The following is a 14,522-nucleotide window of genomic DNA, read 5'->3' on the forward strand; positions in this document are numbered from 1 at the left end:
AGATGAAATTTTTACATTTAAGTTTAAAGAAACCCTTAGGATTATAACCACATCTTGTGGATGTGACACTGTTAGACTTTTAAAATTACATGTTAACACATTACACCTCAAAATAAATCACCTTCATATTTAAGTTTATATAATACCCCTATTTATATTAAAATTTTAAATTATAACTGAGTGAAAAGACAGGGTAACCAAATGGTAATTCCCTAGTCCAATATAAAAACAATAGCAATCAGAATTTAACATTGTATGCTTGTAAAATTACACCATACATTAGCTACTAATTATGAAATAGTAGATGCATATTTAACGCGCTGCGGACAGGTCACAAGTTTACTCATGTTTTGTGCAAAGCATCTTTTTGGGCCATTTATTAAAACATTGCATTCGGAAGGAGTCGTACAAGTTTTATTTTGTTCCGGGCGGTTATTATTTTTCTGATTTTTGCTTACACCACCCATATTTTTATATATGGCTTCTCACAGAAAATGTAACGTGATGAGTGAAGATGAGATAATTACTGAACTAGTTGATGATAATTTGTGAGATGAAGGTGAAGATCCTGATGTGGATGTGTTTGTGAATCATTCTGAATCTAGCTACAGTGAAGTTCTTAGACCTTCAAAAATACGTAAAGTTGTTGTGCTTTCAACTGATTCTGAATGAGAAAGTGATGATGATTCTACAACTGTTCCTGTTAATAATTTATTTCCCATTGTCATAATGATAATTGGTCATAAATAGATATTCCACCGAACTTGGAAATGTTTGAAGGAACTATAACTATATAACACTATAACTCCATTCGAACCTGAAAGTATTGCTGCCATGACAAGTCTAATGTTTGGTAATGACTTGTTTGAAATGTTTTGTCAGGAAATCTGTGCCTACCATAATCAAACTGCAGAGAAACATAAAATGTCATCTAAAGGACTTCAATGGTTTGAAGTTACACCTACAGACATGAGGAAATTCCTAGGCCTTATTCTACTAATAGGACAGACAAGGAAATATAACTGGAAAGATAACAGATCTTCTTTTGATTAGCCCAATATTTTTGCAGACAATGAGCTGAAACAGATTTGATCAAATTTGGACATTTTGTAATTTCAATGATAATCAGAAAATGGATGAGTCTTCAGGCAGGCTCTTCAAAATTCAACCAGTACTGGATTATTTCCTCGATAAATTCAGGACATTATACAAACCAAGCAACAGTTGTCATTGGATGAGGGCATGATTCCATGGAGAGGACGTCTAAGATTCCGAACATACAACCCTGCAAAAATTGTAAAGTATGACCTACTGGTGAGAATGGTGTGTGAGAGTGACACAGGTTATATTTGCAACATGGAGATTTATACTGGTGAGGGGGAAAAAACTGGAGGAGACTATTCTTTAAGTTCTTGCTCCCAATCTTGGATTTTGGTGCCACGTATACGAGGACAATTATTATAACAGTACTTCCATTGGAAACCTGTTATTAGAACATAAAACAAGAGTCTGCAGAACAATCAGAGTGAATAAAGGGTTGCCACCAAACTTGAAGTCTCAACAATGAAAAAAGGTGAAACAGCTTTCCATAGAAAAGGTGATGTTCTCATTTTCATATGGAAAGACAAGAGAGAAGTGAGAATGGTTTCAACCATCCATGACTCATCTGTTTCTACCACAGGAAAAAAAAAATAGAATAACTGGAGAAGAAATATAAATACCTTTATGTGTTCTCCAATGCAATGCCCACATGAATGGTGTTGATCGTGCAAATCAGTACCTCTCATACTACACCATTATCAGAAAAACAGTGAAATGGACAAAAATGGTAGTACTTTATCTAATAAATCACATCTCCAGGCTGGAGCAATGATCTCACCTGTACTCTGAAAGAGTGTCTTCTGACCAAAAATACCATTCTGATGAAGCTGGACATATCTCCTACTACCACTCAGAATATGAAAAAGAAGGATTTGAAAATAATAAAGACTCACAAAAAAAAAGTTCCATATTTCATTTGAATCCTAAAATGTATTAAGGAGCACACTTACAAGTTGGGTTTGCTGTAATTTTCTGACTTTGTTTCACATAATAAACCTCTAAATTTATTATGGAAGTTTCTCTTCATTTATACGTTTAAAGGGGTTGGACAAAGTGGAAACATATCACCTTTCCAACAAAATGTTGTGGTATCTCTAAGAGGGGAAATTTAGCCATATAGTAATTTAACTCTACATTAAATTATTCTATATCATTGAATTTGTTGGTGCATGAGTAGTGTATTATTGTTTTTTTATTAATATGAAAATCTAAAATAATGTTTTTATCTTGAGGAACAGTGTCAAAAATGATTTCAGCATGGATATAAAAAAATAAAATACATCAGACAAACATAATAGTGGTAAAAAAATTAAGCTGGCAGATCATGGCCCACGAGCATTAACATGAGTAGTGAGACAAAAAAAACAAAAGACAACAGTTTCAAAAGTGTGACAGAACTTATTGTTAGCCAACATTAACTAACTTCTGTCAAAACACTTTCAAGGAGACGATACAAGTTAGGCTACCATGGTAGGTTTGTCATTCAAAAACCTCTACTAACAAGAAAACAATGCAGAAAAGAGTGTAAAATGGTGTCAAGAACATAAAAATTGAACCAAGAGTCAGTGGAAGAATGTAGTTTGACCAGATGAATTATATTATGTTTTTCATCAAATGAATGTGTTTATGTGAGGTGAACACCAGAAATGGCTTATAACCTTAAGTGTTTTGTGCTATCAGTTAAGCATTAAGAAGGCTCTGTGAAGGAGTGGACCACTTTTTCTTGAAACAGCTCAGGGGATATAATATCACTGAAAGGCAAAATGACAGCCTATGATTATTTAAACCTTATTACAAACCAGATTCTCAGCATGATGAACACTTTATTCCCTAATGGAAAACAATGCACAAACTGAAATTACTACTGAAATTATTGAAGATTGGTTCAAAGAATCTGAGAAAGACACCTAACTTGGCAACCACAGTCATCAGATTTCAGTGTTATTGAACCTTTATTGGTCAGTTTTTGAAACCAATTTTTGAAGCATGTTTCCACTACCAACATCATTACAATAATTAGAAGAAGCTTTGGTCAACAAATGGAAAAATATTCCATTGTCTAGTGTACAACACCTTGTTTCATCAATTTCATGCTCTGTTAATGCTGTATTATATGTTTGTGATGGACCAATTCCATAATTATAAATAGAATAATAAGTTGTTTCCATTATTTTATCTGATCCCTGCAGATATGTTATCCTTTGTATATAGCAATTCAAACTTGTTCTATTTTCTAAGTTCCCATAGTAACTGCAATAGAGGTATTGTAAAATTTAATTCTTTAGCAAGCACTAACTTCTTAAAGTATTTTTTATGCAGAATTGCATCAAATGAAAACAAAAAGTGACACTTCTTGAAACTTGTTACTTATTTAATTTATTATTGTAATAATTTTGCATGTGTGTTTTCTTTTGTTGTAGTGTGTGCAGCAAAGTGACTTTGGTAGTGATGCTCACACACAGAAAAAGTTTCTAATGAACACTTTTCTATCATTTACAAACATATTCATTAAGTTTTACCAAGACAGCATAGTAAAACATAACTTCATAGTGACCTTGAGAGTCTAAGTTGTTTCACTGGTATCCAGCATTGGTAACAAGCATAGAATCAACGTGTGTTTTAACTTTGTTCTCATTGATTGTTAAGATACTGATGTGTTACTACTGTAGTTGAAAAGTAAAGAGATATAATTATGTGTTATGGAATAAATCTAACACATTCATAACATTTGAAGACAGTCAGTAAAAATATCCTTACTATGTCTATCCTGTTACAGAGACTAGCCGAGCTTGGAATCCTCCTTCATTTGTTGAGCCATTACGCGTGGTAGAAGGGGCTGAAGGATTTTTGGGAAGGCTACGCTGTACTGTAAGTGGATACCCAGAGCCTCGACTTGTATTGTATCATAATGATCAGCTCTTGAATGTAGGAGGAAAGGTGACTGTTGGTAAGTTTTTAAAATATTGATACTGTTGTGAAATAGATACTCTTTTTTTAAATGTTGCAATGGTGATTGAGGTCTTATAAGTATTTTTGGAATAATCAACCACAGACATGTATTTCACCTTTAAGGTTACAATGAAGTGATTTGATGTTATGACCTTAGCTGTTCCAACCGTTTTATAAATCTGCCCACAACTATCAATATACTGACAAAGTTTGTCAGTATTGACTTGTGTATCAATAACTTTTTAAATATTGGAAAGCATAAAGATTTTGTTGTCTGTCCTACAAACATCATTGTTTTGATGAGTTCTAAGTGTTTAAGATTGTAAGATATTATTATTATCCAGTTAATAAACTGGTTTCTTTCAGAGTGTGAAGGGTATGGTGAATGGCTCATTGAAATTCAAAGACTTACACCTGAGGATCAGGGGGAATACACAGTAGTTGCTGTTAATAAACAAGGAAGACTGTCATCTAGAACAATGCTTAACTTCAGTAAGTTGGCTTAGAAATAGTTTGATAGTGCTGCATAATTTAAAGAATGAGATGGAAGTTCTTGAAGAACAATAACTTTAGTAATTTGTGTTAAAATCAAACATCTGTACAGGGTATGGCCTACACCTAGTGGCTAGTCTAGAAGTAGTTAGATCTAGATTTGGATGTAAGCAGTTGTGTTGTAAATATTAATCAAGGCTGCATGTGGATACATTATGATTTATTTTAGAGCTAGACTATATCTAGGGCTTGGATTGTGTAAATCCATAGAACTCTATACATTGATGGGAAATCATTCTTCTGCTCTAGCAATGATATTAATCATAAAGTTTTATGTAGTTCAGATCTCCAACTTTAACCAACTGTGTATGGGGTTGATTCATTACACCAACCTTGTAATGTAGAAGGAATGTTGACTATAATTTCAAATTTACTATGCTTATCTACACAAAATGTGTCAAGCTTTGAGTAAAAAAGTATGAGTCTGTTATACAGAAGAATTCGTATATGTTACTAAATTACTTGTACTAAAGATATATCTGTGAATTGATGAAGTCAATCTGATTCAAACTCTGACATGTCAGAGTGCAATGTGAAAAATAAACTTTTGTCCATCATATAGTTTGCATGTTGAATTTGGTTTAAAATCTTTATCAATATTACTAAGGATCTATATATATACCTTCTGATATGCTGTTAGGACCTGCATTATTGTATTGCTACTAATGTCAGTTTAGATCTAGGCCTAAATATAGCACAAGTCATAAACATACATGCATAAACTGGAAAGTGACATGCATAAACTGCTGATTACTTATCCTAATAAGCAAGATATGAATGCTCTTGCAATCTATATAACTCCCATGACTTTAACAATTGACATTGGCTGAGGTAGATTATTTAAAATGGTGCTGACTTGTATATTGCATTAACTTTAGTCTATGCCCAGCACAGGTTTTAATCTATGTTGGACAATGGTTTGTTTAACAATTTAGTTGAAATTAGGCGAATGATCTATAAACTTATAGATTATATAAACAAAAGAAACCTTGCATTTGCAATGGTTTTGACCACGACAAAATAGACACATGGTATGAAAATACAAAATCTTGATTTATGTGAAGAAAACACTTCACACTTTTTTAACCAAAAATTATAGCATTGTTTTTTATAGTAGAAAATTTCTGTAAATATTTTTTGTGCAATTAGGACTCATTCTTTTACATTTTTATGTACCTGATGTCATTTTTAAGAGTATTAGGCATACATTAATTTTGCACCCTGGTTTATCATTAGTTTCAAGTAACTTTAGCAATCTTCCACAGTGTTAAAGATACTTCTGTACCATGGTTATCAACACACTAGAATAATTTCCTACATCAAACAAAGAAGCATTAGAAATGAGACTACTGTCACCATGATAAAGGAAGCAACATTGAAAATAAGACTAGTGCATCATGATTTTAAGCAAACTTCAGCATTCATGGAAACAACTTTAAATATTAGACTACTGTGTCATGGTTGTTAACAAACTAGAATAGTATCCCACGTCAAAGGAAGCAACATTGAAAATGATTATAGTTTATCATTGTAAGCAAACTAGAACAACCTTCTATATCAAAGGAAGCAATATTAAAGATAATACCAATGCACCATTCTTGTAAACGAACTAGAATAATTTCTTATGTCACAGGAAGTAACATCATTGTGATGAACAAGCTGTAAATTCACATTATTTTAATGATTCTGTTATTAAGCTTTTGCGATTGTTAGTTTATTAAATGTAGAATTTTTAGCAATTAACTTTGGGAAATATCATAGCTTGTGATGAAAATATGATTTAATGTTGCAGGTAATCTTGATGAAACAGAAAACAAAAAAGAAGACATCAACAAACCAGACTTCAGTTGCAACAGATCTGAAAATGTTACGAAGCAAGTGGTTAAGGTAAAGTTTTTATCACGTTTTAATATAGATTTTAAGTGCAATTAGTATGGTATGTAGTAAATGGTCATAAATTTTAAGAATAACATGACTTCTTAAATAAAAAGTAAACAGAGAACCTATTTTATACATCTTAATTTGAATATAGTTTAACACTTTTCATATTTTATTGTATAAACCATAACTTGTGTATGTTTGAGAACTCTGTAACTATTTAGCACGGTTTTGTTTTAAAGTAGTTTTCATATTAGAGAACTTTTTGGATTAGCATGGCCAGTCAAAATAGCTATTTTCATTTTATTTTTGTTTTAAAATGGAAAATGCAATTTTCCAATCCAGCTGCATAAGATGTGCTCAGTTTATCTTTGAAGGCTATTATTGCAGAAGAAGGATATTTACCATGTCAGGTCTTCAATGCTAATGAAACTGGCCTTTTTTGGAAAAAAATGCCTAACAGAACTTTCATTTCCTCTGATGAAAAGCATGTATCTGGGTTTAAGGCAGTGAGAGATAGGTTAACCCTTCTTCTTGGGGCCATTGCTGAGTGAGATCTTAGCTTGAAGCCTGTGCTTGTGTATCGTAGTGAAAAAAAAAATCAACTTTATTTAATGTGATGTGATAACACTGCATGATATCATTACTTTAAAACAAAAACTGCTGTGAAATAAAGCAACTGATATAAAGTTTGAAGAATCAACAATGCATGAATCACTCCATAAGCTATACAGGTAGGCCTAAGTTACATTAATTTAAGGTCAAAATAATGGTATACTCTTATTTTTAGGTTTATTTAATGTTTAATATACTTCTTTATTTAATGTTTGAGTATCTAATTAATACTGTAAAATATGTTTGAAAGTTTTGGTATGGAATGTATTCCCAGTGGCAATTGATTTCAATTTAATGTATTTTTGTTTAGCATGGTGTTTTTCAGGAATGCATTAACTGTGCTAAATGGGGAATGCTCATATTGCAGTTCCTTTATATACGTCAAATACAATTAAATACAGTAACTAAAATAGTTAAGGCTTTGTAGGAATCATCTTTACTAATGTTGTTAAATATATATGTGTAATATACATATGAGACAATGTAAGTCATTAAAGTTAATGGCCTAAACTTATTATTAATAATTGGAAAGAAATCTTGATATATTAGAAATGACAGATCTCTTAATGCCATTTCAAGAAAGCTTAATGAAATTAATGCAATAATAAATGTTCTTTAAGTTACTCAACTCAAAAAGTATTCACACACAATTTTTTTTCTTTTGTATCTCTCAGAAAATCAGCTTAACTTTTTCTCTGAAAACTTGATTAACTTTTCAAATATAAGTGATCCAATGACTTTGAACTAGAAATAAAATGAAATTCTGACAAAGACTCAAACTAACATTTGATTAATTAATCAGTATTGAACTGATGGAAAAGAATATTTTTTTGCAGATTTCTTTGGAACTAAGTTATTACCTGTTATTGATAGTAGAAGTTGGATATATTTTAAATTAGAATTTTATAAGAAGAAAACCTGTGTAGTTCAATCTTTTCAATTCATGCCTGATTTTTAAAAATCTTAGAACATAGCATTACCTAAGCTTTTGTCTTTGAAATAAGGAATACATTTTAATTGTTAAGAGTTGTAATGCATTTATTGTATTTACAACTTGATAAAGACCCATTGCTCAAACTTTTGCCGTTGTTTAGTGACAAGTTTAGCTTGTTGCCTTTATTTTATTACTTAAACCTTTGATTTTTCACCGAGAAGAACATTTATGTCACTTTGTTTTGATGGCAATTTCTTTAACCTAGAATGCATGCATGGTTAGTTTAGTATACAGGTTTAACTTGTATGGGGTCACAGTGATCCCACACTGTTGTTCAGGGTTATAAATCTGTTGAGAGGTTAGCAGTAGATCAAAGATGGCTGTGTATTATTATAACTATGCAAGACAGAATTTAAAAGATCTGTCTTTTATCATATAGCCTTCAACTTGCAACAGGAAAGCTGTATCAAAGAACCTAATAACTTATCGCATGGACCTAATGGGTGATGGAGAAAAAATTGTAGGAGTAGTTATGAAATTCTGATATTTTTTCTGTTACCTTGAAAGTAACAAGTACTACACTGTCAACATTAAAGCTCGTCATGTTTTACAGTCACTTAATGAAAGTACAAGATTCAATGATTTTGCTCTTACTCAGCAGTAAAATTAGCAAGATTTAGTAGGATTCTTTTGTTGTTGTTTTCTTTTTGCAACAAGTTTTAGCCTATTGCATGCTTGAGGCAATCCCCCCCCCCCTTTTTTTTAAACTGACTATCAATAACACTGATTAAAATAATGTTATGACATAACAGAAGGCTCAATGTTTCTTATGTAGTTTATGGTATAAAAATTTTCAAACATTATTTGTTTTTTGTATTAATCATTTTTATGAGCTAATAAACTTTTCCCTTTGATTACCCACAGAACAATTCTTCTTCCACATGTCATGTTTCTCAGAGAACATGGCCCGAAAAGGTGGCAGAAAAAGAGAAAAAAGATGATAACACAGAGGTAAAGATGATGTAATGAAACATTCTTTTATTTTTCTTTTAAAGCAAGGAAGACCTCTAGTGCTAGAAAAAAACCATTCTTTTCCTACTTAATACATTTGACTATACAAGAAAAATTATAAATATGATGAAACGTAACAATGCATTATCAGATTAACTTAACCAAGTTCTTTGCATTGAAGTGTATAATATCAAGACAACTAGCTTGTTGGTTTGTCAGTTCTTCTGAATAATGAGCAGGTTAATTCAAGAAAATAATAATTAATACTAAACAGTGTTAAAATAAATAAGTAATGCATTGTTAAATAATCCTTACCCTATTCTGGTGTATTGTGACATTTAATAAAATAGATGAAACATTACACTTAAACTTAGTCCAGTTTATGTCATGACAGTTATTATCAAGTAATTTGCTCATATAAATATCATCTCAACTGCTACTGTATCTGTTGTATCCCAAATTGGTCTGAATGGCCTCGGTATTGGGTGAAAGGTCTTATTGACACTGTATATAGCAGATGTAGTGTTATTTATATATTATTTTGCACTTTCATTACTTTTACTGAAAAATTCTTATTAATAATTAGGATCATGATGTTACGAGTATTATTCACTAGTTTTTAGATCTTCCGAATCATTCTTGCTCACAGCTTCTCTGTTAAATCTGAAAGCTGCTATTCTTTAACAATAATAGTGTTATTGTTACCTACTAAATTTGTTGCCTTATATATATAAGTAGATTTGCTTGCTAAATATAATCCCTTCCTTTTATTAACCCCTTTTTGAACTAACAATTTCCTTCAATGCTTTGCATGGCTGTTATTTCTTGGGGAATTGGCTACAATCTACAGAACCAGGATTTGTCCCTAAATCCAAAATATCATTCTGTTCATCCAGTCCATGTTCCCCAGAGAACGTGGCCAGAAAGAGTAGCAGAAAAAGAAAAAAAAGATGCCATGACAAAGGTAACAAAAAAATAAAAATGCCATGACAAAAGTTCTGTGTTGGAGTTCTCTATTGGCATGCTTTCTTTGGAAAGCAGCAAGAATTATTATAGCAGTGTTTAATAATGCTATACTTTGAATTTTGTTTATATTGTAAGCATAATGTGTTTAAGTTCTTTTGTTTTTCAAATAGTAATTGAACTATTCAAAGCTGGAGTCTTAAACAAGTGTCGGAACATGCTAATTTCAACAACAGTTAAAAATTCATTGAAAAATAACCTGACTGTGTAAAACAAAAAAAAAAAAAAATGGACAAAACAAAAAATTAATACAATAAGTTAATGAAGTAGAAACTAAAACTATAAAAAGTTCAAAAGTTAGTATGGTTACTATATGGAAGACATTTTAATATATTATCTTCTGTTAATATTGCAGAATTAATCAACTGATCATACTGTGCTGTAGGTGTGGCTACAAGATTGTGAATAATAATGATAATAACCCAATGTACATACAGTATGATTTGCCATTTGCTTCATCAGTAGTATGTATTGGTTAGATTAAAAGAATAGGATTGTTTATTCATTTGCTACTTTCATATCCAATGTTTAATGAACCTAAAAGGGAAATTTAAATTTAATCACGTCTATGGAAAATGTTTTATACACACACATTCACAGTAAATCGACAAAAATACCTACTGTTTCGTTCTGTTTTATGTTTAGGCAGCATGAGTTTGTTTTTCCAACATCCCAGAACAAGGTATTGCCACAGAGGCAGTATTATTTGATGAATTTCCACATGTATGTGATCAAATTTGAACATAGTTTGCTGCAAAAATATTTTTATTTATTGTCATAAAGGCTCCAGAAAATGCCAGAATGCTAGTCTGGCTACCAAAATAAGTGCCAGAATGGTTTTGGGGTACTTTACACTGTGACTCGAGCACTGGCACTATTTTCAGTATTTTTAATTTTATAAAATACTACAGTGTGTTTCTGCTTTGTATTTTATTGATTATGCCATTTTGATATGTTCGTGTGTATTTGATGTTTTTTGTTTTTTTTATGGATAGATATTAGAATTATAAATGATGAATTTTAAATTCTGTGTATTTCCCAACAAAATGTCACATACTTGTCACTAAATCTTTGTGCATGTTTAATTACAAATTTCATGCAAAAAATAGTTATTTTTACATTTGGAGGAAACTTTCACTTAATTTTAATGAAACAAATGTAATAATAACATTTGTGAAAAACCTATATGGTTATTTAGGTATTATGTGTGTGTGTTTGTATTTTTGTCTATTAAACGAACCCACCTGTCTTTGAACCTGGTAGATGTGATTAAACATCACAATTACTACTACTACAGGAGATTTCTAGTGTCTGTGACTCTCAAATGAGAATAAATACTTGGATGGTTTACAGATTGTCTATTGAATTATTATTTTCCTACTTTATGAAGATAAAACTTGTAAACACGTATTATAAATGGAGATATTTAGAAAATAATAATAGTTTTACAATCAAAACAGGAATCAAAATTGTGTAAAGAGAACTCTTCAAGGAAGGCTCATGAATTGACGTCTGAGAATAGAAATGTGGAAAATTTTGAGAATGCTTCAGAGAAAGGGTTCTTTCCAGGTATTGACTTGCATGCTCCTCCACGACCAGGTATTCAAGCTTATTTGTAGCTTATTTGTACTTGACACATTTTCTGGTCTTGGACAAAATTATGAAATAAACATGAATCTATTGAATTTTTTCTTTTTGCATACATTTGTGATTGAATGAATTTGTAACCAAACACTTAAATTTATGCATAATACTTGTAAATCCAACAAACCTTCAAACATTAAATACTACTCCAATTTTAGGAAAGTAAATACTGAACAATTTAAAACACATTAATTCAAAATACTATTAAAAAACTCTGAATAGTAGCAAAAGTTGAAGACAGTATAAAACACAAACCAACTGAAATGCAAGTGAGCATTGAAATATAAATTCAGAATCATGTTCACATTTGTCAATTTATTTTCAAAAAAATGGGAGATACCTCATGGAAGAAATACATTTGTTTTATTTCCGATTTGTACTTAAATTGCACTAATAATTTTCGTTTAATTTTTTTATGTAACTAAGACATACTTACTTGAATGACTTGCATTAAATATATAGGTACAATAGCTGAAAGAGAACACAAGAAATGGATGAATGCAGTCCCACTGGCCAACAATCCTTACACTGCAGAAAACCTGTCCAAAAGGATGAACCGAAAAGTTTCAGAAGCAGTCATTCCTACTCGACCTATGACGTTTCAAGATTTTGAAAAGCAGATGGTTGTTGAAGAAAAGCCTCTTAATGATGGGGTGACTTCTTCAGACTGTTTCAGTAGTTCTGATGATAGGTGTTCACAATATAAACGTGACTATTATGTTAACGACCTTTTGAAATCCACAAGAGAGAAAATTACACAGGAAAAATCTACTGCTGTAAAGAAAGACAAAGAGCCCCCAGTAAATTATCATATGCTAGATGAACCTGAAGAAACTTTGAATTCATTGGAAGAAACGGTACTAAGATAGTTATGTTACATACAAAAAATTTTGTAAAAAGAAAATAGAAAGATGACAAAATACACGTAGAGTCTTCTTTGTTACATATCTAGATTAACATATGTCATTGTTCAAGAATTTTTTCAGCTAATAGTATGTATATATTGTTATGAATTTCTCATAAACATAATAGGGAGATCATGAAAAACAAAATTTTACTTTAACTTTTACCTGACATAAAAGGTGTATTAAATGAGGTTCACTTACAACAGGTTTGTACAAGTGCTAGAAAAGTGTTCACCCTAGAAGACCGAATTCGCAAGCTGGAGAAAGAAGTGCAGTCTGCGACTGCTGCCATTTCAGACAATGAACTGGTACAACTTGAGGCAAAAATTGCTCAAACTGCTTCCCAGGTGGCTCAGAGTGACAGACAAGTATGTTATTGTAAACACCCTGTGTTGTTACAGTTTTTAATGAGTTGTATTTGTAATTCAGTTCTTACATGGCTAATTAGCTTAGTAATTTGATTTACAAAAGTATAAAGCTTGTATGATTTGTTTTTAGTTTTGAAATAGTTAACTTTAAGTTTTGTTCAAGAATTTTTAACAGAATGTACATTTTAAAAGCTGTTAATCTTTTTCTACGAGTTAAAATAACCTTGTGTATTTTGTAAAGTGAACACAGAATCTGTAGAGGGGATCCTACGAGCAACTAGCGAGCCACAACAAACCATGGCAGAACCTACAGAGTCACCTGATTTCGAACCATCCATGTAAATGGGAAGAGAGAAATGGTTCGAAAGATGTTCAGCAAAAAGAAGACAATACTTCCAATCGGCATCAGATAGAGCATGGTCGGACATAGCAACATAGCCTATAACATTGTGATGAGGCCAAAATATCATTTTAATACAAAAAATCAACCTGTGTATAACATTATAGTACAATAACAATAACTGGAAGTCAGACAAAGAGAATGGGCTAATTTCCTTGAAGAAATCAAGATAAAACAGGTAAATGATATAAAAGTGATACAGAATCATTTTTTTATAACTCTTTAGAAACAATTCTCAAGTCTAATCTTATCAAATACTGTAATACACATGATACTGACAGTAATTCTCAAGTCTAATCTTATCAAATACTGTAATACACATGATACTGACAGTAATTCTCAAGTCTAATCTTATCAAATACTGTAATACACATGATACTGACAGTAATTCTCAAATTCTCATAGCCGAATTATATGCTATTTCTCTTGCCCTGGATCATGTAGAAGCAATGCAGTACAGTAATTGTACTATTTACACTGATTCTCTTAGCTCTCTACTGGCCCTGGAATCGCCTAACGTTAGTTCTCACCCTGTTCTCGTCGATATTCAACACCGATTGGCCCACTTTTCGCTATCTTCTATTTCCATCCAGTTTTTCTGGATCCCTGGCCATGTCGGTATTCACGGTAACGAGCTCGCTGACACCACAGCTAAGTCCGTCTGCTCTGGTGCCATCACGGCCGTGCCTGTCCCATACATGGACTACGGTCCTGTCTTCAAGGTGCGGTTTCGTGCCAGTTGGCAGTCGACTTGGCGTGAGCAACGCCATAATAAGCTTTTCCAGATCAAACCTTCTGTTGGTCTTTGGCCGTCTTGCTTCCGTAAGGATCGGAAGGAGGAAGTAGTCCTGGCAAGGCCACGCTTTGGTCACAGTTTTTTAACTCATCATTTTCTTTTATCGGGTATTGACCCACCGATGTGTAGCCATTGTGACACTCAAGTCACAATAGCCCACATTTTACTGTCGTGCCTTCGTTATGACCGTGAGCAGCGGCATCATTTTAAACACATTTTATCTAAAAGTTTACCCCTGACGCTGGACGGTGTCATTGGTAATGGTGACACTGTCCGATTAGATTGTATTTTTAATTTTTACACACTATAGGTATTTTTAATCTGTATAAATCTTTTATCGGACATG

The 14,522-nt window shown here is 32.0% G+C and overlaps 1 protein-coding gene across 6 annotated transcripts in view; it reads left to right on the forward strand.

Annotated features, from left to right (window-relative positions):
- Positions 1-14,522, forward strand: part of LOC106462420 — a 90,776-nt gene that overhangs the window by 65,463 nt on the left and 10,791 nt on the right. For 5 of the 6 annotated variants that reach the window (XM_022390057.1, XM_022390082.1, XM_022390067.1 and 2 more), the window contains exons 14-21: positions 3,878-4,048; positions 4,417-4,542; positions 6,395-6,489; positions 8,954-9,040; positions 9,891-10,004; positions 11,524-11,662; positions 12,170-12,564; positions 12,819-12,980. In XM_022390057.1, the coding sequence (XP_022245765.1) occupies positions 3,878-4,048; positions 4,417-4,542; positions 6,395-6,489; positions 8,954-9,040; positions 9,891-10,004; positions 11,524-11,662; positions 12,170-12,564; positions 12,819-12,980 (1,289 nt within the window). The remainder of the gene's footprint in view (positions 1-3,877; positions 4,049-4,416; positions 4,543-6,394; positions 6,490-8,953; positions 9,041-9,890; positions 10,005-11,523; positions 11,663-12,169; positions 12,565-12,818; positions 12,981-14,522) is intronic. The other variant, XM_022390079.1, reaches the window with a different exon arrangement.

Source organism: Limulus polyphemus, unplaced genomic scaffold (genome assembly GCF_000517525.1).
Source record: "Limulus polyphemus unplaced genomic scaffold, Limulus_polyphemus-2.1.2 Scaffold46, whole genome shotgun sequence".
NCBI lineage: Eukaryota > Metazoa > Arthropoda > Merostomata > Xiphosura > Limulidae > Limulus > Limulus polyphemus.